General features: G+C 38.4%; 1 protein-coding gene across 2 annotated transcripts in view; it reads right to left on the bottom strand.

Moving 5' to 3' along the window:
- Positions 1–25,690, bottom strand: part of ccser1 (coiled-coil serine-rich protein 1) — a 112,478-nt gene that overhangs the window by 31,672 nt on the left and 55,116 nt on the right. Inside the window, exons 10-11 of one of the 2 annotated variants that reach the window (XM_087792512.1) lie at positions 24,311–24,391; positions 18,361–18,409 (exon numbers count right to left, since the gene is read on the bottom strand). In XM_087792512.1, coding sequence (XP_087648638.1) covers positions 18,361–18,409; positions 24,311–24,391 — 130 coding nt within the window. The remainder of the gene's footprint in view (positions 1–18,360; positions 18,410–24,310; positions 24,392–25,690) is intronic. The other variant, XM_087792504.1, reaches the window with a different exon arrangement.

The raw sequence follows: 25,690 nt of genomic DNA, 5'->3' as shown, positions 1-25,690 counted from the left end.
TGTTACATACTACTGATCCTAACAAAACGCTTGTATACATTCTCCTCTCTAAGGACTTCATTTGAAGGAGTTAGTCGGACTCGGGTAAAAGGTGACAGGTGGTTTGGCTCACGGCTGCATGTGTGAGAGAACAGAGAACCATGGCTAAAACTCAAATGCTTTTATGTTTTACGTGGCCCTACGAATGAAAGGCTTTAAAAATTGAAGTAGATTAATGTTCATGTTGATGTTGTGACCTAAAAACACACAAGTGTTAAACTAAGATAACAATTAAAGACTATTAACAAGAATCTGTTGATACGTATAACACTGACCAGGTGCGACAATACAATACATTGCGATATATTGCAATACTTTAGAAACAAGGATATATTTGTAGTATTGTCCGAGTACTTCACTCTGGTTTTTTAGAATTTACAGACCACGTGACTCTTGACGAAGTCGTAACTGCTTTCATTTGTTCTGAAACCAAAATATGTCCAAACATCAACTTTAAAAGCTACTGGAGTCAACTGTATCCTCTTGTCCTCAGTCATGTCCCGGACCTAGCAGGACTTTATTCTTCTTTTGGCTGTAGAGGACGTAATGACAGCTGCAATCTGGAAGTTAAATTGCAACGTAAAAATAAACAAACACAATCAATAATAACATCTTAATTATAAATTTTAAAAAATCGTAATAAGCAGGGCCAAAATAAAGTTTTCTTTAAAGGGTGGCAGGACTCTACCCTTGGAGATGAGATGTTGAGCTCAGATCCCCGGGAGAGACTCAAAGTAGAACCAATATAGAGATGGATTGAAATGTTTAGACTATCTTCTAGATGCTTCTGTTGGTGTGTCCAACTGTGAGGAGACCCTGGGACACACCCAAGACACGTTAGATAAAGTATCATTCAATTTCTGAGAAAAATAAGACTCTATTAACCTACAACTGAATGTTGGGAAATAGAAGGATTGGTCATTATTCAATGTCATTGATACTGAGAAGTGCATCAAGTACTTTTTGAATCCTGCATTCTGATTTTTTTTCTCCCCCAAGCATAGACCAACCTCATAATCTAGGAGGGAATTAAATGCTCAAAGTCATTAGCATCAGCTGGTTGTCAGTACAGCACGCCAACTGTTTCAGCCTCTTAAACTCCAATTATAAAGACAGTTCACTGCGGTAATACAGAGATAATTGAACATTGTATTTACAGGATCATTACTCCACTGCAGTTCTGTTGCATTCTGCAACTTAGGGTTTCATTTGGCCCGACACCACTCGACGGTACAGGAATCAATGTTTAATACAGCAGGTTTTTTTAAGACTCATACCCCAAATGATTCAAATCCCATACGATCAAAACCAGACAGAAATTACTTAAAAACCGGATCATGTACTCGATTGTGTTGCTCCGTTTGTCTACTTTGTCACAGTATTGATGTGCGACAACGGCGTCATCAATCTCTGGAAAGATATTCTCCAGGAGAAGCCACCCTGCCATTATGACTCACTCTATGGCCTTTGAAATATGCCGACATCGTCTTGTTCCTTGAAAAGGAAACTGTTTCTAAGAGGTTTAGAGCACTGGGCTTTAACAACATCGTTCAAACGAAGAGACCCTGAAACGAAAGTTGAAGACATTTTGTCACCACCGTCTCGAGAAAGTTGATCCTTTTTTGGTGGTTAGATTTTATGCTGCGTTTCATAAAAGTTCTCCCTTCTTTGCCGAGTCTGAGAAAAGGAGGTTGAAACGATGAAAAAAACATACTAAATTTAGATCAAACAACCAGACAGTACAATAATCTAAACATATAGTACTCATTATCAGCACTTCCTGAAATTCGTTTCATATACTTCAGGTACTTTTTGAGTCATTTTTCTAACGCATAGACAGAGTTAATTAGTAGTTTTCACTACCATGGGAAACTTTTTGATGTTTTTCTAAAGCAAAGTTTTGACTTTCTCTGCAAAAACTGCCTTTGGAAATGGAACTTGTTTTATGATGTAACAATTGTGTTGAACAAAAAGACCAGAATTTGGAAATGAGTGCTCGTGATAGTTCCACAAAAGAACGGCTTCCAGATAAGCACAGTTGAAAAAAGACCCCAAGTAAAGGGTGACCATGTGGGTCTCTTGTCATTCGGATGTTTTACTTTCAATTTTGATCTATGGTTCATGAGTGTAGAAAATGAAAATAGAGCTTTGGCTTTTTTTCTTTCATCTTTTTTCTTCAGCTCTCTTGACGCATCAATTTTACACTCCATTTACCCCTCATTTGTGAATAATTCCCCAAAATAATAAAATCTCTCCACTTGATGTGGAGAATAAGAAAATAATTTACAAGATATTGAGATCAGATATATTCATTTATGGCGTCAAAGAATGTTTAAACGAGACAAGAAATGAAAAATAACCGCGCAAAAATACCCCCTAAAAGACAAAAAACATCCCAACCTGAGAGTATAGAAAAAAAAGAAGCGATACTTTTTCACAACAAAAAAAAAGCTGCTCTCAAGCATTATGTGAAGTAATGTGCGGCTCTGATACGTGCCCGTCTTCAAAGGCAAACGTTCTTTCATCTCTCACACATAACGCACGAATACAGCAACTATTAAAAGTACGCACTCCCCACAGACTTTTGCCGGGTGTACGTCTGCTTTTCCTTGCTGTTATTTACAAAGGCTTAATAAGAGCAGACGCAATTAGGACTTCCTTGACTCCAATACAAAACAAAAAGGCCACACAAATGTTTCTTCATTATGATTAAATATTAAAAAAAACGTGGTAACAAATGAGCGTACACATCCTTCCAGACGCACAAGAGGGTTGGATAATTACTCTTAGGTCTAGAGGAAAGTCAAATTCGGTGACGCTGGAATCAGAGTTGGGTCACCGCCATGCCAACGGGAAATGCGAAGACAATGGAACTCAGTCCATGTAACATACATCAAAGACGTCTCCATCTGCCAGAATAATTTGACTTCCCCATGTGTGGGTGGAGAACTTGAGTGTGATATTTGAGTTCAACGATGAGGCTTTTCTGGTCGTCTACTTTTCATTCCGCCCGTCTCTTGTTTTTTTATTTTTCTCTCTGATACACAAGCCATCTATTTTACTTGTCTTTTTCCGGCAACTTCTCCCTCTCAGGATTCTCGCCGACCATCAATTATGTCTCGAAAACCGACAGCAAAAAAAAACAAACACTTTCACTCCTTGAAAATCAAAAGGTTCACCAGGAGAGAAACACATCTCAAGAAGTGTTTTCTGTAAACAACAAACCCTTTCAGAATTGGCTGATTAACACAACCGTGTACAGGTACATACGTGTACCACGTGAAAGCCATCCATCATGATACTACTGATCCTCTCTAAGGACTTTATTTGAGGGAGTTAGTCGGACTCGGGTAAAAGGTGACAGGTGGTTTGGCTCACGGCTGCATGTGTGAGAGAACAGAGAACCATGGCTAAAACTCAAATGCTTTTATGTTTTATGTGGCCCTACGAATGAAAGGCTTTAAAAATTGACGTACATTAATGTTCATGTCGATGTTGTGACCTAAAAACACACCAGTGTTAAACAAAGATAACAATTAGAGACTATTAACTGTTGATACGTATAACACTGACCAGGTGCGACAATACAATACATTGCGATATATTGCAATACTTTAGAAATAAGGATATATTTGTAGTATTGTCCAAGTACTTGACTCTGTTTTTTTTAGAATTTACAGATCACGTGACTCTTGACGAAGTCGTAACTGCTTTCATTTGTTCTGAAACCAAAATATGAGCAAACATCAACTTTAAAAGCTGCTGGAGTCGACTGTATCCTCTCATCCTCAGCCTGGACCTAGCAGGATTTCATTGTTCTTTTGGCTGAAGAGGACGTAATGACAGCTGCAATCTGGAAGTTAATTTCCAACATAAAAATAAACAAACGCGATCAACAATAACATCTTAATTGTAAATTTAAAAAAATCAAATCATTTTATTTAAGAAAATAATTACATTTATTTGGGAAATAAAAATCTATACGTCGCTTCTAATATAGATAGAGTATGGTAAAAAAAACAAACATAATATATCGGTGCATCAGTAGTTTCTTCCGCCCCTTACAGAGACTATTGACTAGATCGATAGGGATTATCTATCCATCCATCCATACATCCAAAGTTTAATGTAGCAATCGAATATTTTTAAAAATGAAGGCCTTTCCGAGCATCCAAGAAGAAAATAATCATATTCAGACTCATGATTCATGTCAAACACTGTTGGGTAAACATAAATTATGTTCATCCGGCGACCTTGCCTGCTAAAATAATTTGGCCCCTTGTGTGATTGAGTTTGACATCCCAGCTCTAGAACCGACTCCTGCTAAACAACACGACAACCATGACGTGCACGAAGAGCTGGTGATCGCATGGATGCTGGTTGTTTACCCGAAGGGGGTCCGAGCGCTCGCGTCCACAGGCATGCAACGGACCTTCACCTTGTTTTTCAGCAAAACTGTGACCAGTTAATTTGGGGAGTCAAGGGCAAAGCAGTGATATTTGTTTGGGCAACTTTGTAGGGAGATGAGTAGCAGGCATAACACGACCCTCCATCACTCTCAAGAGCACGCTCAAGTTCTGTAGTGGCTATATTTCACAGGACAGCGTCGGTCAGAGGTCACGGAAGGACACCGTGTTTTATACGCCCCACTCTTTGGGGGAGAAAACAAACTGTAAAATCTGTTTTTTATTATCCAACAGTAACACAAAATGCATCAACCTCTCATCGTCCCAACACACCTTAAATCAAATGAAGAAATTACCTCCTTAAAGCTGCGCCGACTCACTGATGGAACAGGATTGTCGTTTCATCACCCGCTGCATTGTTCTACTAATCTTCTGCCCACTTTTAGTGTGAACTCTACTGTGAACTGCACTTTATATTCTTATTTATACTTCTATTGATTCCGTTTCTTCGGTCGGCTGCTGGGCGACGATTGGAATTCTAATTTCCCCGAAGGAACCGTCCCGAGGGATGAATGAAGTTCCATCTATCCATCTTCATGACTATTGTGCTTCAAATATGAGAGGCTTGAGCAAAGAGCATCTTTAGGGGTGGATGACAAGAGGAGATCACCACATCAAGGGGTTGATGAAAGCAGTAAACACAATTATATTTAGCAAATAAAACACTAAATAAAATGAACAACTTTAAATTAAACAACCTTCAGTGGTTAAAAAAGGAAATGCAAAACCTGCAGTTGATAAACAAGATGGTAGTAAAAAATAAAAACAACAATACACAGTTAATTATGTTTATACTTCACATGGTATGGCGGACGGAGCACAGTTGTCATTGAATAAATTGTTGGTTGTGAATACTTTGAAAATAACACAAGTTTAAAAAAAATCAATCATACATACATGAAAGTATAAATCAATTCTGTAACAATTTATCTTGTCAAAAACTTGAAAAAAATAATTATTACTTTAAGAACTCTTGGACCTTCAGCACAGTCCAGGTCAAAATGAAACAATATATTATAAGACGATAGAAACAAATACAAATAAACTAAACCTCTATTAATTAGCCTGAGTGAATGTTTTCTACTCGCAATTGATGGACCAGGAGTCAATAAACCATAAACCTTCTGTACTTAGTGATGAATCCAAATACGCATCAAACTGAACTAACGTTTAAGGTTACTAAGTAACAGCAAGTACCGAAAGTATTCGCATTCAATATAATAATCGGTGGATTCTTGAGAGGCTGATGCAGTTTAAGCACAGAACGCCGTTTACAGAAGAGTGTGTAGGTGGCGAGGAGGGGGAAATATACATTGTTATCCTATTTAAGAAAACAAAAAAACATCTTCTCTCATCTGTCGCTAAAGCTTTTCCTAACATTTCTTCTTGAGCTCCATTGACTTTACGAAACCGAGGGGGCGTGTGAGCAAATTAACCAGAGATCAGGGACTCAAGGTTGATAAGGTCGATGAGTCAAACTCAACCATGTCAAACAGGTTTCACCGTGTGGTGAGGCAGGATTAAAATAAGGTAACACGATAACTATGATTCAGTTTAAAGTTAAGTTACAGGAAGGATCAACAAAAATTACACTAATATGGATATCCATAACACCCCCCCTGAGTCTTAATCTGTTTCTCAAATGTCAAAGCCAACCTTCTGACTGTGCGGCTCTCGCCCTCATTCCTGATCCCTCTTGATCCCGTCGTCACCCTTGGTTTGCTGCCCGGGTCATTAAGCTCAGCCTTGATGGCTTTTGTTCGTCTAATTAGTCTAATTATAGCTGTCACTTATTACCTGCTTCTCTGCGGGACTTTGCAATCATATCTTGACCTGATTCGACCAGAGGTTGTTGCACGTGTCTCAGGTCTGACCTCGACTTATCTTCTTGGTCCATTTTCTTCTTCTTTAAACTTTCTAGCTTGCACATTGTTTACAAACATATATATCTGACAATCGGATAATACCTTTATATACGCAGTGAAAGAGAAGAGATAAACATATCGCCCAGATATATATTTGAGAATATGCCCCTCTCTTCCACTTTTTTTTATCCTGAATATTATTCAATTTATTCATCTATCTTCTGCTTATCCAAGGCCGTCCTCACAGGGCCGGCGGCCAGGCGCTCCGAACAACTCCCCAAACTCGTCTTGGGGAATACAGAGATTATCTCAGGCCAACTGTTAACGGTTATCTCTCCTGTAGATCCTGGGTCTGGCTCTGGGGGTCTCCCCCCCCCCTCTCCTGGTTGGAATTTGCCCAGATACCCCCAGTGGAGACGTTCCCAGGAGGAAGCCAACAAGATGTCAAATGATAGATTTCATCCTTGCTTTTTTTTAACGAATGAAAAATGTTCTACCGTGAAAGGAAAACTAAGAGAAAAAGAAGCCAAAGAGATTAAAGGTCTGAGTAAAACTGAGTTAAAATAAGTGAATGTTTTCTGTACAACTAGGTTTCGTCTGCAACAAAATGCATCCTATTTTTAGTTTGCTTTAAAAATGAAGCACTCTGGGAGTAGCTTTTCAATAATGCCGTATGCTACATGTCATAATTATGATAAATGCATCACTTCTCACTCATTGGCGTATATTTCATTTTAATACCTCCTGTCGCATTTTATGAGAAAATATGTGATGTGTTGGTGAAATTACAATAAATGTTCGGGAAGAGAGGTCCTCCTCCCCGTGACATCAATCTTTATAAGGGAGGTTCCCCTTCAAGCTACAGTATTACCACACTTTCCCCCTTTTTTTTCATTTCCTCTCCCTCTGGACCCCACTCTCCACATCTCCTTTAGACCCTTCTCACTTAGAGGTATCTTATGATATTAAGCAAGATGTTCCATGCATCGCAGGTGTTATGAAACAGACAAGAACATGCTGTTCTACTGAGCTTGAGTCCTTCATTCTCTACTCATTAATTCCCTTCAATGTTCATTTTAAATTGTGGGTCTGTGCGTCTCTTTGATTTAAAGTCAATTTATTGCCTCTCAAAAGAAGGTTTTTACAACATGGGGCACAAGGAAGGCAGAAGACCCCCATGAAAATCTGCATGAAAGAAAACTTCCACAACGTTCCTTTTCTTCAGACCCACACTAAAGCAATCCTGACTCACTTCGGTAAAAAGTGTCTCCGTGAACAACACGACAGTGTTTTGCATGTCTAGGAAGTTTGCTAGTTTCAAGGAGAATACTGACCGACTCAAAGTGAGGCCACGTCCTTAGACCTCGAGATCAACACACACAGAGACTTGCCAGCTGTTCCCTCACATGCACAGACGTACTTCCTGAGAACATATGCAAATGCATACAGACGCTTTAAATTAACTTTCTTTTGTTGCCAAATCACATTTCTGCAGCCAAGTAGAAAAATAAGGTACCTATAAAATCAATTCTAAATGTCGAGTTATGGAGGCAGAACTAATAATCAAAACCACTTCAAGCCTTCGTCCCATTTCAAGTGAACGGGTCAAGCAAAGCGCATCTCAGACCAAAAAAGTTGGATTTCTACAGATAACTAGTTAGTCTCCTGTTCCCTCATAAAGATATGTTGCTATGTGGCCTATTTTAATACTAAGTAATGGGTTAAGATGGCACCTCTTATTCTGGTTAAAAACTGCTATAGGTGAATTTGGATCAATTGGCCAAAATGTTCTGGGAAAAACTAACAATAGTATGACTCAATGGCTCAATATCTGGATTATGCCCCATAATTCAGGTCAGGGACCCAATTCTTGTCATGGTTGAGGACTTTTTTTACCCTCCTACTTTTTCAGAAGGGTTCAGGCTTAGTAACATATGAAGTGAGCCTTGGCAAAATGAATAGCCTAAATTAGCCAAGTTGTGCATTGAAACTTTAAATTGAGTCGATTCCATCTTTTATTCATAGAAAACCTTTTTCTCATAACTGGAATTCCAACACTGATTTGGTTGTTTATACTCAGTAAAAAAAAAAACAGGAGATGACACCAGAGACTATTTGTCCAGATGGAGCCTTTCAGTGTGTGATTGGTTCACGTTGATATCCCAGAGTGGCCGGTCATTCATTAGATGTAGGAAAAACGTTCCTTCAATCATGGAAAAATAATTGTGTTGGAATAGTGGCATGTTCATCATACAGTTCCAAACTAATTACAGGAACAATTCCCAGCGCGTCTTTAGACTGGCTTGTTTGAGCAGCATTGTTCAGTCTCTTTTCTGGCCAATTAAAGCAATTCAGGCAATTTACCGCAGCGCACGATAATCTACGGGAAGGACACGTGGCTGCCTATAGGTCAAAAGCAGTCTTATTCAGCCCCGTGACACGCGGAAATGCCTCGGAACCCTCTGGGAGACGTGGGTAATAGAAGGATTCCATGCGACTATTTAGCGAGGCGACGTTGAGAAATTGTTACTTTTCACAAAAAAGTCGCCGGATGACCTTTATCGCGATGGCTCTTCAGACAGCCTGACATTCATTACTAAACACAGGTTGGTCCACATAAACAATAATAAACAAGCGGGTAAAACAGCTGAGTCACGGCTAAATGGAAAACGGTGATGTCAGAGAGGGTTACGCAACTAAGATATAATGCTTCTGATTATTAAAAAAGGTCACATCGGTGGGAAACACTTTCATCTGGCGCGCGGCGTCGACCGCCGCTCATCGGCAGATTTAGTTGTTGAGCGTGACAAATTTGATTCGAGATGAGATACGACACCAGACTCTGCCAATAGTGCGGCGGAATCAGAAACATGCAAATTGACTTCCATCGCTCAGGATTCAGCCTGAATTATATCTGGCAAAGGGCTCGGGGATGCTATTCAGAGAAGAGTCAAGTGCAACCATTTCTAGGAATCAAACGCTTACACGGAAAAACTGAGGCTGGAAAATAACTAGATGTAACTCTTCTGTCAGAAATATGTGCATTGAAAACTAGACCATCAGTCACTTTGTACCTTCAATGCAAGTATGTTGGTTTAGTGAAGTTAATGTGTTAGCATTAGGTTAGCTGCTCAACCGTGCTATGACAGTTTTTCAACTAAAACAAAAAGCACTAAAGCAGCAGTCTTCTCGCCTGGAATATTGTAACAGTTTGTTCTCATGTCTTAACAAGAAGGATCTGTCTCGCCTGCAGTTGATTCAGAACTCTGCAGCGAGAATTCTGACCCGCTCTAGTAGAAGAACTCACATTTCTCCGATCCTTAAAACTCTTCACTGGCTTTCAGTTTCTTTTAGGATCAACTTTAAAATTCTGGTTCTTACTTTCAGATCTATTCATGGTCAGGCTCCTCCTTCCATCACTGATCTGATCCAGCCTTACACCCCAGCTCGGGCTCTGAGGTCTGTGGATCAGAATCTACTGATGGTTCCTGAACACGGTTCAGGACCAGAGGAGAGAAATCCTTCCAGGCTGTTGCTCCTAAGCTTTGGAACGATCTTCATCTCTCTCTGTGTTTGATGATCTACTGACTCCTTCAAGAAACATCTTAAGACACTTTTATTTGTTCAGGCTTTTCCTTGATTTTATGGAACTCCTGTTGTGTTATCAGTTTTATCTTTACCTTTAAAGTATATACTTTATTGAATATTGTTTTGATTGTTTAAGCGCTTTGTGACCCTGGTCTGGAAAAGCGCTATACAAATAAAAATAACTTACTTACTTACATACCGATTTAACAGCAAAGTCATTCAAATATATTTTTTTTATATGGGGAGAAAGTCACAAATATTACACAATATAATCTTTTTCAATCCATGAAATTTCATAGATTGTTAAATTGTACTTGTTTTATGATAAAAAGTTATGATAGCCTGTAGCAAAAGCTAGCAAACAAGATGTTTAATAGGCACGCCTTAATCAACCAGTGTGCCATTAGTGACTGTTAAAGCCATGTTGAATGAACATATCATTAAGATGTACATTTATTTGTCATTATAGTTTTAGTAATTTCTTCACCATGAAAAGTTGTGAAGAGGACGTGCAAGTCCCTGATGAAACCTCCCAAACGTTCTTGAATCCAGATGGAAATACATAGCAGCACCAAAATCATAATTAAAGTCATTATACCTCTAACAGATCCTGAAATGTTTCAAATAACAAAATAAGCAAACAAACACCCCCCCAGATTCAGTCAGCAAAACATAACATTATAATGAAGTGACAAATAAAAACTGCTTTTCTTATACGATTACAAACAATACTGTTAACAAAAAAATATATACAGTATGTATATAATTTGACAACACCATCATTTACCCATGACCTGTGGGTCAGCCTGTAATCATGGTTGTGATTTAAAAAGATGCTTTTAGAACAAACACCGGAGAAACGTGAGATCAAGGGGCAGGAGAGAGCGAAGAGGGCTGACGTGGAAAGACCTCAGATTGCTCTGGAGTACACCCGAGAGGTCACGTTTGCCATAACAGAGGGAAATGAAATGCTCAGCGGTCTTGATTGAAGAGAGAAACAGGCTGAGCAATGAACACTTAGATGAGTGATGGATAGATGACGGATGGTGCATGCAAACCTGGGCCAGTTGTAAGCTCAACAAAGCCTGGAGGGCAAAGGGACTATTATGCAGGTTATTCTCCTGTCAGACTAGATCAATCCATTACGGATAGTATCGGCTAAGGAACGGGTGAGAATCTCATTTTTTTTCTGTGGCAATAGTCCGATGAAAGTGGCACGATACATAAAGCAACACTAGTGCAGGAAAAGCTACAACTGGAGGCCCAGGTTGGCAACATGAAGCAGCCTAGACAGCCATACCTGTTCAAGTTCTTTGGGTCATACCATGCTGCTTCCTGGTTCGAGACAAATGGATGGAGAAAGACATGGCAATGGTTAGATGGCAGCTTGACATGGACAGATGAACACAAACACATCAACACATTGGGGGGATGAAGACACAAAAGGAAGACTAGAAAACAAGCATGAACATGAAGCAAAAAGCGATTGAAATTGGAAACAGAAAAATCTCTTTTAAGACACGTTTATGTTAAAGAAGATATTAGGAGTATTCAAAAATATATAAAGGAAACATCATTAAGAAAGTCATTTATAAAAAATAAGATCTGGTAATGCTAAACATAACTTCAAAAGGTTTCAATAAACACATAAAGTGAGCAATTAAAAGAGTTAAAAGACCAAGGACATTTTAGTTTATACATGTTTCTCATTTCATCATTGCTTGCTCAATTTTAGTTTCATAACACGACTGGTGATGCTTCAGCGGAACATATTTTGTAACCTATTTTTTATGTTTATTTAGACCAACATTCTTTTACAATACTGGGCAGTTTCATAAGATAAAATTACGGAAAAATGGAACGTTAACAAACAAGATTTCTTTTCTTGAAAACCTTTAAAACTGGGTAAAGCTTGAACAGATGCATCTACAAATATAAAATGAGAGACGTTATAAACATTCCTGTACACATTTATAGAATCAGTAACGGCTTTATATGCCAAGTATACGTCAACAATACACATTAATCTTTCGCCGGCTGTTTCCGCCATTCTCAGGATATGCATATTTTTTTGCACACAGGAGATAGAAATAAAAAGCTTGTGCAAAACAGTCAAACCAACATTAATGAAGGTGGAGATAGTGACAGGTGACATGGTTGGGAATTGATATGTTAATGAATGAAACCACGTTTGGGAAGAAACATAGGAACTGAGATTCCATATTTTACCCTAATCTTGTTCACTGAAAATAATATGTGATCAGGGGGATCAGGCCAATATCATCATTTCCATTTTTTAAATAGGCTGTATTTGCCTAAAACTATATATTCCATGTATGTATTTTCTTGTTGAGTCCAAAACCGCATTTAGTGTCCTCTAAGTGGAGGTTTTATGGAGGGACACTTGATCAGGCCTAGGGAAATGGGGCACAAGGGGGGCAGGAGACCCCCATGAAAATACAAATGTGTCCAATTTTTATGAGGTATAACATATGTTATACATATTAAATAAGTATTATTTCCATAATTTAAGCTTCTTTTGGCTATTCTAAGACCCATAATTTGCCTGAATTTAAACACTTCTTTTTGGTTGTTTGGTTTTCTATTTAATTTGTAACTTATAATCTCTTGCATTCATTTGTTTGTCAATTCTATTAAAGTAATTACTACTTTTTCCAGAAATCCCCTGGTAATTTAGCTAGTTAAATACAAGTTTGTACCCAGGGTATCTACGGGTACACATAACACATTTGTCAGAAAACTTTCTTACACCAATGCCCTGGACAGCCATCTGTGCTCATTCATCTCCCTTAGATTCAACTTAAATCAATATCCTTATATTTCCATCCATCTCAAACATTTCTTTTTTCTTTTTTTTAATGTTTGCACTTCAACCTTCCATGATTAGGATTCAGCGTGAAACCAGCTGCTGACATAAATGCAATAAGGATGAGAGAGAAAGAGGAGAAACTTGGCCTTGTACTTGGAGAGGCGGCCAAGACAGTAGGAGGTCTGGAACAGGGACAGAGGGGAGAAGAAGCAGATGAGAGGAGGATCAAACACTCGGGTGACAGGATGAGGTGTAGAGATGCCAGTTCAATTTGGGATTTTCGAGAAATAACTTTCACCATGCGAATGCATATCAAGGGGGAACTGCGTCTTGAAGTTAACCATCAAGATCGCGGAAATAATCTAGTTAGTTAAGTAGCTATAAGTCACTAATATGTTCTCCCTAAAAGTGGTTGCAGAGGTCAAAGTTGACTTTTCCCTAAACTGTCCACAAACTCTCTCCTCCTCAGTCTCCGCGATCTCCGCCAGAATCCTGTCACTTTCTTACCTCTTTATGTCATTGTTTCACAAATTATCTAGCAACACACTTGATGTCGCCTCCGTGGCTGCCTGTCTGTTGGTGCCATCTGGGCCCAGCGAGGTGCCCAGCGAGATGCCCGCCTCCCCATGTCATTCTGGCCTGCCTGATGGAGAGAGAGCCGCATACGGAGGGCAGAGATCAAAAAACTCCTACACTGGCCGATACAATGCGTGTCCGTCTTTTGGTACTTCTTTGTAAACACCCGCAAAGACGCACACATTCATGCATATACATAAATATATATACACATTTAAACACACAACTTGCTGACAGCACCACTCCTGTGGTGCCCCAGGGCACAGCGAGCCAAGAAGAGAAGCTCACAGCAGTGGTCACCTTAGTCCCTTCTGTCCTGTCCTACAATGTACCACTTTCTTTCTACCATAAGTGATGCTGGCAATGCTGATACATCCATTAAAAAGGTCACAAGAGAGAGAGAAAATTAAACAAAAGTAAAACAGTGACACAAAAGTCATTTTAAAAAACTTAAATAACCCGTGTCAGGGTAGAAGTAAGTACTTTTTTCCCCAATAACTAATCATTTCAATTATTTTCCATCCATCTTTTGGCTCGACCGGTTCTAATAAGTTGACCCCCGGCTTATGAGGACAGACCTTTATTAATTTCCGTTCCGGACTGCATCTGTTGCTGGTGGACTTTAATTAATTTGGACTGATATGTTTACTCAAACAAGCATCGGCTTTACCTGGAGTTTGGATTGAAAGTTCCTGGAAAAAAAACATTTGGGATCACTTGAGGCAAATCGTTTCAGGTCCTTGTCTGTCTTACCATAGAGAAGTGAACCGTTAAAGCAAAAAAAATGGTTATAAAAACTCAAAATTAAAACCATGATGGTTAAAAACTGTCAAGTTTCAGTTAGATCAGACCTGGGCAAAGTGCGGCCCTTTGACTGTATTTACGCGGCCCTCGTAATGTCAAAGTATGATCATGTATAAATAAGGTTATAAGGTTTTAATGCATTAAAACATGTATTTTGTATTCATTATTCATTTACATTTTATTCCCTTTTTTCCCTACTTTCTTGTGTGTAATTTTTTCGAGTATATATTAATCCCTCAACACATTTTTCTTAAGTTAGTTGAAGAAATGTTTTGAAAAAAAAAATCATATATACAAGAATAAAATTGCCGCTTATTAAGCTTGATAAATGTCACGGTCTTATGACAAACTTTTTTAAAGGGGATTTTCTCGTTTTTCTTTTTGCTTGACGGCCCCTAACAACATTCACAGAATTTAATGTGGCCCCTGAAGAATTATAATTGCTTGGAATAAAATCTAAAGGACAAAAGTACATTTGAGACTTTATGACTTAAAATTGGATAGTGATTGTTACGATGAGTTAATCACATGATCAATCATGATGTATGTATCAACAAACACTAAAAAGATTAAAGAATAACTGTCTCTTTTTTCTGTTAAAATAATTCTTCATACAGTATTCAGTGTTGAGTTGCTAAGAAGTACAACTCTAAACAGAGCGGGTAAAATCTGAGCGATAAAAATTTCTGCACACCCTAACCCTAACCCTAACCCCTAACCCCTAACCCTAACCCTAACACCTTCTGTGCAATTACATATTTCAAACAACCGCATTCCCAACACAACTCGAGTAGTAAATAAAACGCAACTTCTATAGCGCTTCAGTGAAGTCCTTTGACTCAACATCCATCGCTTTTTAAGCCCCGTGTCGTTTTTTTTTTTTCCTTTGAAAAAAAGACCCGAGAGAAGATTCTCACAAAAGACGCTCCCGGTGGTCGGACTTTGAAGACGGGAGCTTCCTTGTTAGCGTGAATCAACCATGTTCGCACCATGTGAACGTGTCTGGTGGAGAGTTTTGGTCTGTAATTAAGTGGCACCACGAGTGGTGCTCGGGGGGGTTTTCAGGCTGGAATATGAGAGGGTTGGATTTTGTACCTCCCCTCACGCTCGCATATTAATGGACAGGCTAACACGACGAGGGCAGCGCACTCGGCTTCCAATCGGAGGTGACACGGCGTGTGGATTTGGCCTCCACATCCTCTCGGAGTAGTGCCGGGGCCACCTGATTACCTCCACCTCCACAATTGTCATTGTATAAGTGGTCTCCAGCTGGAAACGTATCGCACTCGCTCGCAAAACCTTCTCTCTCATTCTCGTGTAGAGGACACACTAAAACGGGCAAAAGTGGAGGAAAAAAAAAATGGTGTCATATACGATGTCCTTGAGCGCTGTGGAAGGCGGTTATCAAATAAAATGTATTATAACTTCTGCCATTTTTAAACTGCCTGAAAGTGATTAATCAGAAATGTCACATATATAAATCCATTTACCTCTTTCTGTAGCTAAACTGATTCAGGACCAGCAGACGGATCATTAGTCCAGTATTTCAACACCATATATATTTCAATGCTCGGGGCTTTTCTTTTAAAGGCTCTATTGCTTTTCGGCCATTGTTGGTTCCCTGAACGTCCAAAGAAAGCATTTTCAATAAGTATATAAACTGAATAAAATGTGAGGAACAAAGGAAAGGAATATGATTAGCCCGGAAGTAAGAGAAATCACCATGTATTTTGCTGTAACATAGGTAGGAAAGTACTTTATATTATTGTGTTTGAGAAGTGTTTTTCGTATTTGAATTTATGTGTCCAAAAATACAGCGCTAGTTTGTGAAGGTAACCATTATGATCAACAGGTGATAAGTGCAGTTATTATGAGTCAAAACTGTTGTCAATGCAGCACTAGAAAAACTGAGTGGAGATAGAAAGGGCAGTAAAGGCAAGAATACTCTTCAGAAATTCACTATATTAAAGAAATACACAAGAAAATTCTCAAAATGTAATTCTACGTTTTTTCTTCTCTGGCTTTTTATAAACATATAACAAAAGGGCTTTGTGAAAATCCTTTGATTAACGGAATTGCTCAAGAGCATTTTAATTGTCGCCAAGTGGATACATTTTTCTTTAGATTGAATGAAGTTCTTGTATCAACCGTTTATCACAATCACTTCACCACTTACTGCATTATCAGTACCGAACATAACGTCCTTATGTGTGATCCATTACCGAATGTAAAAAACCTTCAAACTGCATAAAATACCTAATCATTTGGTTATCAATAACCGTCTTTACCAGTCGATCGCATTGACCTATTTTGGTTGTTGGTCATGAGTGAGTATATCTTGTGTGGATAGAAAGAAAAAAAGGACGAGCTCACTTTGAACACTTCACAGGACACAATCAAAGCATCTAATGTGACGGACGGGGATTTTCGATCACAGCGATATGGCAGGCAGGAGTTTGGTTTTCACACGGACATCAGGTGGGAGGGGAAGGTTTTTACATGAGGGTGCTTTTAACCTTTAAGCATGCACACTGTCAGCAGTCTCTGATAACCCACGGGAGGAAGGGGAAGAGGGAATAGAGATTGAAGGGAGACTTTTTTCCCATGCTATGTCATATTTCATTGTAAAAGTCGATGACTTGAAACAATGACTTTTATTGGAATAAAAAGTTGAGCTACAGATTTAAAAGGTATCTAACTAAAAAGCAAATATTTAATGTAACATTTCCACTTTATTTGACCTGCTTGAAATCATTCAAAACCAATCGGCTTGAACTAGTTAAACTAAGTTAAACTATCAAAACTTTATTTTGGAATAAGGTAAGGTAAGGTAAAACTTTATTGATCCCTCATGAGGTCTCCTGAAATTGTTTTTTTCCAAATGGCCACAGAAAATACAGCAATTTTTCATAAAAAATAAATCAAAATAAAATAAGAAGAAGAACATAGAGTATCATGTACATACTGCAGGTGAGAAAGAATTCTGATGGAAGAAATGTTTTCAATATCTTTTTATTTTCATTTTATTTATTTCTGGTATTATCTCAATCAATTTGTTGATGTAAAAAGTTATTTTCGCTGCTCTGTGCGACAAATTACATTCCAAGTATTACTAGATTTTCAGATTTGACTCAAGCAACATTCGTCTCTGTTGTACCGTCTATAATTGTAATTTGAATTTCCATTTCGATACACTAAAAATATGATAAGTATAGCACACTGTGTATCTATACCTACAATGTAAAGTAAAAAACTAAACTTAAATAAGACTTTGAATGACTAAAGCTCCTTCCGTGTAAAAAAAATAAATAAATTACAAACTAGAGATACTTTTCATTTTAAAGCTATAAACTATTTTTAAACAGGATACTCTGGCTCAAAAGGCAAAACTGAATCATTCACAACGTTTTGTTCTTTGGCTCAAGTTGATTTTGGCTGTACTTTTACGCATCACCAATCACACTGCGAATGAAGCTTCTAAAGACCCTTGCAAATTAAACCCGTAAATATTGAGACAAGGATCATTCGATCACCAGACTTTTTTGGGGGGGGAAATAAAAGTCAGGCAGGATTTCTTGTCTAGGTGTATCGTGGGACAAGGAAGTGCAGGTGGCATTCCTCTCACAGCGGGCCTCCATACTGGGCACCTAAATAGAAATCAATCTTGGATCTGCAATTGTTTTACATGACAAAAGAATGCCCTGGAAATCATCTATAGATTCATGATATAAATGTGTATCGCTCCCCAACAATCCATCCATTATTTAGAGCTCAACTTAATGTGGTGTTTGTGCAACATCAGGAAATGCAATTATAGCTTTTAAGGCCTAACAATGGAAGTCAATTCATGTAGAGAAAACAATTGGGGCCGTTTTGAAAAGGCTGGAGCTTTTGCAGGTCATTTGCAGAAACATTAATAGAAATGTGGCTATACATGTCACGACTATTGCTATAGTTTAGCGGTTAATGGACGTTGGGTTCGACTTGTGAAAAAACCTCACTCGCTTTTGACATATTTGTCAAGTAAAACAAGAGCAGATCAATGATAAAGAAAAACTCCCTATGGAGTAGGTTATGATTGCCAGAATCCTCAGTACAAAGACCCCCTGTTAGATTCGCTAGCACAGTGCAATTAGGTAGCACTACAAGACAGTCACGTCCAGTCAGGGGTTATTAGAACAGAGACACTCACTCAGCTGTCTCCTTGACGACAAAGTGGCGCTCCCGTGCGCCCTGACGCCCTGGAAACAGAAGATATGTTGACACAAAGAGAAAACCAAAACGGGGAAAAGGGGGGTGGACAAAGAGGGATTGTTTGTTGGATGGAGATGAGTAAGCAATATTCAAAATAGTCCCTGACACTCATAAATCAACCTCTGGCACGACTCGTTCCAGCCGGGGAACATTCATCACCGAAATCTCTCGGCTTTCGTGGAGGAAACGCACAAATAATAAAAAATAAAAAGTTACTAATGAACCATGTGCCAAAGCAAGACAAGAGAAAATAGCAGTAAATAGGTTATTAATGAATTCATGTTGTGATAAAGATCCGTTGGGCACAATGCCATAACCCATCTTTACTTACTAATAGAAGGAATGAAACCAGAATTTTTATAATAGTTTCCTAGAATGAAATGAATCAACAGCAAAATATCCGTCACACAGCATCCATTAGCGGAGCGACACTTTCGGGAAGTCCAAAAAAAATCCTCAAAAATGAAGATCTGAGGATATAAATGACGAGCTGTCGCCGAAGAAAATCATGTGAGAGGAGAAAACAGAAATGTAAGGGATCACAAAATGGGGCACATGGACTGCTGTTCCTGTTCTCTCTGACTAACCCTCCACCTCTTCCTCTTTCATATTTCTATCCATAGCAGTGCCATTACTCAGAAAAGGCCCTTGTCTGTTCTTGATCTAGATTACAGGAATAGGAGGCGGAGACCTACATAGCCGCCATCAGCGCTAGTCCGTCCACCCTCCCTTCTTAAATTGGCCAGAACACCATGATGCAAGCTCACAGGAGTTTTTTCTTGTTGTTTCATCACACGGATTGATCCAGGCCTCCTGGGCCAAAAAGGAGGTCCACTGGCACCTACCTTCGTTATGGGGGTCTCTCCGCTGTACAAAACATGAATTGTGTCAGCGTCACATGGAGGGATAATGAGAGGCGACTGGAAAGAAACGAAGTCTCCTTTTTTTTTTTTCCAGTGACACCTTAGATCAATATGGTTGTTAGGGAACATGGGAAGAACAAAGCCATACAGAACAACAAATCGATGCTTAGTCTACCTGTTCACAGGTGTTGAATGTGGATCCAAATATCGTCTTATAGCTACATTTATGAATTTAGTGTTTACACTCAATATTGTTTCCCTCACACTTGTCTCACCTGTAGGATGATTTTTCTCAGAATTTGAAATAGGGTTAAAAGTAAGAAGCTCAACAAAACCGCAGGCATTTATGGACGAAGTGTCGTCGGAGTCAACCATCTGTTAACTGATCCACTGTTTCGAAGAAAATTTGCTTCGAAAAATACCGTCTTACGGTTCAGCCATATTCCAGACAAGGAGTCACTCAAGTTGAGACACTTGTCAGTCAAGTCAACCACACATTATGCCCAATCAAAAAGACGTATAAAAGGAAATGTTTGAAAGAAAAATGCTTTAAGTTAGTACTCTGTACCGACAACTTTCACAGTAGGAACGCTCACACTGCATCCCCTTCTCTTCACCACAGACGGTGACAAACCTTTTCAAAAGATCCAGATGGTTATCCGGAAAACCACAAAAATGAAATCATGTTTTTTCTCTTCCTATAATCAAATGTCTCTTAGATCCGTGTGATGCCGCAGAGAAGTAATTTGGCTTCTTTGTCATCCTGATGTATAATTTTTCTTTTTTTTTTTTTTTTTAAAGGTGTCCGTAAACAATTTTCACTCGACTCCACGATTGTTACAGCGACACCCGTAGTGTTTTGATCAAGAAGATTTGTGAAACAGTGTTCAAGTCACAATCGGAAAAAAAACAAAGCGAGTGATTGTTGCATCTGGTAAGTGAAGGTATTTTCAACCTAACACGAAATAATTATTGTAAAATAGAAAAAAAAAACATGTTCTCCGGTGTGTTTTGCACATATTTGTCTTCTAGTATTTCGGGAGAATAAAAAACTGGCACAAAGTGAGGTGTGGCACAGACGGAGTCACAAAACATTCAGGCATCCACGGATAATGGAAGAGTGAAAAAGAGAGGGCAAAGCAAAAAAGGCAATAAGAATGCACTAACCATCGAGAGCTTCTGATTCCTCCCCATAAAACTGTCCTTTTAAGAAAGCCCATGAAATTAACTTGCTGAAAGAAAGCAATTTCAATCTATTCAATCCCCTCTTAAAAAAAACTTTCAAACAGCCACCATACCTCGAGCTCTAAAGAGTCTCTGCGGGATATAAGAAATCTTCTCGCCTTTTCCTTTCTTTAACTCGCCGCCGTTTCCTCGATGCCTACGTTCTAAAAAAAATTGGGTCAGTTGCGCCTTTCAATCTGTATTTATTTGACTTTTGATAATATAAACTTTTCACCTTCCACAGATGGCTGGCACAGGCCCACATGGAAGGTTATGAAAATCCCTCCCTTATGTAAAATAGAGAAAGAAACTAAAGACCCTTTCTAAACACAAAACAAATTAAAATAACTTTTCAATATTAAGATCAGTTGTTTGAACAATTGTTAAATGTTGATTAAAATTTGTAGACTTTTTTTATCCGAAAATGAGTGAAACATATGTTTCCAAGGTAACATAGATTAAAAGTTCCAAAGTAATCGAATTCACTCCTGGTTTTAATGTAATGTTTTTACTTGTTAAGGACATTTCTGCAAAATCAATTAAGCTTTATGTATATGAGGTGCAGTATTTCAACATCATGATACAATTCTGATACTTTAAAATATATTTGTCTTGTCTCAGGGGGTTGTTAGCAGTTAGTTTACCATCATTTAAACTTAAACACTTGGTTTAAGTCTAATTTAAACACTTAAATAAAACAAAGTTATTAACACAATCTTGCAATGAGACATGATTAACTTTCATCAATTTTCAATTGTCTTTGTGATGAACAATACAAATATCATCGTTTGATAAATTTAGCCACTGAATACCTTTGTTTATGGGTAATTTATGAATAATTGTCAATAAAGAACCAACGTTTTAACACATCTCAACCATATACATATACGCACACGGCTCAGAACCAGAGGAGAGAAATCTTTTCAGGCTGTTGCTCCTAAGCTTTGGAACGATCTTCCTCTCTCTTTGCGCTTGATGGATCTACTGACTCCTTTAAGAAACATCTTAAGACGTTTCTATTTGTTCAGGCTTTTCCTTGAATTTCTCGAACTCCTGTGTTGTTCTCAGTATTATCTTGATCTTTAAAGTATGTACTTTTTTGAGTATTGTTTTGATTGTTTAAGCGCTTTGTGACTCTGGTCTCGAAAAGCGCTATATAAATAAATATTACTTACTTACTTACTTACATTTAGGTTTACTTTCCTCATGACTGCAAGAACATTAAAATAAATGCAGTTTTCTTGGATTTTTTCATTCTGATTATAGATGATACTTATACTTATAGATGAACTCTTGTTTTCAAAGTCATGATCAAGACTTGTTTCAGTAATTATTAAGTAGTTCCCTTAAAGTATTGTCCATCTCAGTACCTCTAAAGAAAAGGATATCTTTTTGAAAAATGATCTTCATCGAAGTTCCACCGAACTACTAGGTAAAGTAAAGTCCTAACTGTGGAATCCAGGGCAGTGGAATCCCTATAGGATTCCTAAAGGCCTGGATACCTCAGCAACAGGGGAGGTGAAGAAGAAGAAGAAGAAGAAGAAGGCGAACAGGGCAAACAGTACCTTTGAAAACAGGTGAATAAGATTGTGAGAATTACACGCAAGAAGAAAAAAAAAAAGGAAGAGAGAAGAAAAACATGTGCCCATAAGTGCCGAGAGTGGGATGATGACTTTCTGGAGTAATAGAAAACATTAAAACTGGCTCACTTACAAAGACGCTTTTGGTTGCTAGCCAACTGTGCTAAATGCAGTCTGGTACCTAACCTACATAGACAAGCTCGCCTCGCCACGCAGCCCTCGTTCTCTCTCACACACACACACACACACACACGTGAGGAGGCTAAAATGAGGCCGAGCATGCTGTAAGCCACGACTGTGTCCAGTCACCTGTGCAGTTAGCTTGACATGCTAGCGGGCAGACAGCTGCCCCTATAATTAAGAAGCCCATCTTCTCAAGAGGACATATGGACCACTCAATAGTGTGGTAGGTACTCGCCTTACAATGGCTGACACCGCGAGGTATTACACCGTTTTTAATGGTGTTATTACAAGTATCAACTATAAATGTTGCCGGTACTTTTAGCCACACGAATAAACAATTTAATGCAAATATTAACTACTTGGGGTACTAGGATCGCTCAGGTAAATCATACCAATAACTTCAATGTACATTAAGTTACAAATATACACCTACTAGAAAGAAAAATTCTCCTTTTCTTTTTTAATAAATTAAATGATAAAGTGTTTAATTCGAGTACAATGGAAAACATTTTCTCACATGCTTTTTCAACATACTTTTTCTTCTATTATGTGGAAAACAACTGGTAAATAGTGAGGCCTGGCAAATCTCCATATCCAAATGTGTGATTGTCGCCTTTTTTTTTTAACACTGCAAAAAAAGCCAAAAGTGAATAAATTCTAAAAACCTACCTTCATGTGAAAACTCTGTTTCTGAGATTCAGTTGAAAAATAAGTTGAAAATATTTCCATTTCCTTTTTCAAACAGCAGCATCAGCTTTGTGTTTTCTGAGCCACTGTGTTCACATAGAGTTTACCCTTTTATTCATAGGTTGTGTAAGTTTTTTTGCCTTCTACCGTTCAGAGGGCATCATGGGAACATGAAACAAATTACATCTGCATAGCTACATTCTTGGCCTGATGCAGAGGGAATTTTCAAGTCCCTACAAAGTTTCAGCAGATTGGCAGAATTGTTTTACACTCACTGTTTTTCACACAAAATAACAAACAGTCATTTGTAAATCGACACAGGCGCTGGACAAATGCCCATGAATACACTTCTGCAGACTTTCAACAATCCTCAACTCCTCATCAACTTCCACGTTACAAAAGTGAACCCTTTTAAATCACTGCCGTTGGAGGTGCAGATTTAATAAAGATGAAAATATATTGTAAAGGTTTGGCATGAATTTCCCTTTTCTTTTTCCTCACCATATTTATCAAAGTGAAGGGGGACAGTGAAAAAAAAGGATGATGAATTACTGTCTTCCACCCCATAGTTTATTGACAATAAGCTTGTGCGTGTCTGGCTGTTCTATTCAGTCTATTAACCGTCTTCTCTGCCATCAGCACTGCTTTTACACTTCAATTCTATTGGCTTTTTTTTTTGTTAATCGTGGAACGAACAAAGCCCAAATTCAAAGCACATAATCTTAAAATTTCTTTAAACACATCCGTCAGTCTGGTCTGGGAGGATGTAGCGAGTACGATGACGATAATGCGACAGCGAACATTTAAAAATCAGGAGCTGGTACGACATGTTACTATTAAACAGTCCAAAAAAAAAACACCATTAGCACTTTGATGGAATCCGTGTGTAGAAATGTATGGTTGAAGTTTTAATGACAAGCTCATGAAAAAACATGACCTCTTGTGCAAACTTTAAGAGACTAATGGTCGTACGTTTGATGCAGATGAAAAGAGAACAAAGTGCTTCATCACAATAAAGCAAAGTGCTGCTCCTCTTTTTTCAGTGCGGAACAACCATGTGGAAACAGAAAGAGGTCATGCCAGCCGGGGCCGTCGGACAGGTAGGTGGCGCCGAATAAACACATCATAGAACCCAAAAAGGAAGAGCAGCTATTAGACTAAATAACCCGTTTAATAGCCGGAGAGAATTTGTCCAGTAAAAAAAAAAAAAAAGTTTAGGAGGAAGAAAGTGGAGTTTAGAGCTTCATAAATGTACCAAAAAGGTATCAACAGTTCAGCGAGACAGAGCGAAGAGAAATGGGCCGTGAGTTCTCTTTTAAACCGAGCCTCATTTAGCGCTGTGCGATCTCACCTCTTGCCCCAGGTGTTCCGTCTGTGTTGTGCGGTCAGTCATTTGGCAGTCTCTTATCTTGAGGGCAGCTTTGGCACTCTCCTGCATACAAATTAAACACAATCAGTCAGGGGGATGAAAAAAAAAAAAAAAAACTTCCAACATCAAAAACACATACCTCTACAGTAAACCCCGGCCCAGTTTAGACATCAATGACTTTTATCCACACAAACATTAACAGTATTTTACCGCGTTCCCCTTTTCATGCGGCTTTTGCAGCAAAAGGTCTTGCAACTATGAATCGCAGGTGCTGTGCTGCGGCGAAGAAACAACCATAAAAAGGCTAGAGTTGGTCAGCTCACCGTAAGGTTCTCCTAGGAGATAATTAATAGTTCTCCCCCGTCAGATTCATAACAGAGGTTGTGAGAGAAAAAGTAGTTTAACCTTTCACTTCAAAACACAGGCATTTTTACCCTGACCAGGAAAACTGCAGACTTCTGTGCAAACCTGACGGGGAATATTTTCAACAAAAAGAGAGAGAGACTGAATGTCCTCTAAATAACGAGACCCTATTTTCTCTTTTGATGGCGCCTTTTTACTGCGACGCAAGCAATCATTCTGACAGGATTGTCCTACGCTGCTTACCGTAAGACACTTTGCTGCTATGAAACATTGAGGCTTTAATTGACTTCAATTAGAATTTTTTAACACAAGGAGAATGAAATGTACCTTTTCCTAAGTGGTGACAGTGTCTTTAAAGTACCTACAAAACTATTGAGTTAAATACCTGACAGTTGTTGATTTATTTACAGTGGAAAATAATATGATTAAGGTATAAAGCGGCAAAAATAATTGATGCATATTTTAAAGTGTGTCTTTCATGGATATTAGCACAAATGTGTTGTTAACACAAAGTTTGTTCTGTTGAATTCAAATAAATACCTTAAATTACGAAAAGGTTCATGAAAATTAACTTTCGTGTTGCACTATGCATTAACCTGACATACACCTATATAAATATATATATATGTATATATATATATATACACATAATGTAGCGACTGGAGCTCAGTTGTCTTTATCATTGTCCAGAATTACACACTGAAAAACATCCAAATACCTCCATAATGCTTGACTGTAACGTCCATCGTGTATTGAAGCCTTGACATGATAAATTGTTCCCTAAAAACTAAATAAATCTGTTTATTTTAAGTTTGATTGAAGCAGAAGTTATCAGTCTCTTTGACATATTTTCTCATTCAAACCAATTGAAAGTATCAGTGCACAAGACTTTTGGCTACCACTAAAAACAAGTTTAAAATATAGACTGATTTAAGTTTTTTCGGAAACTACAAGATGGACGTTACAGACGAACAGTATTGAGTAATTTCAATGTTTTTA

Source organism: Callionymus lyra, chromosome 1 (assembly GCF_982586985.1).
Source record: "Callionymus lyra chromosome 1, fCalLyr1.hap1.1, whole genome shotgun sequence".
In the NCBI taxonomy this organism is placed as follows: domain Eukaryota; kingdom Metazoa; phylum Chordata; class Actinopteri; order Syngnathiformes; family Callionymidae; genus Callionymus; species Callionymus lyra.
Note: the sequence above shows the minus strand (reverse complement) of the source record. Positions and strands in the feature narration are given on the sequence as shown.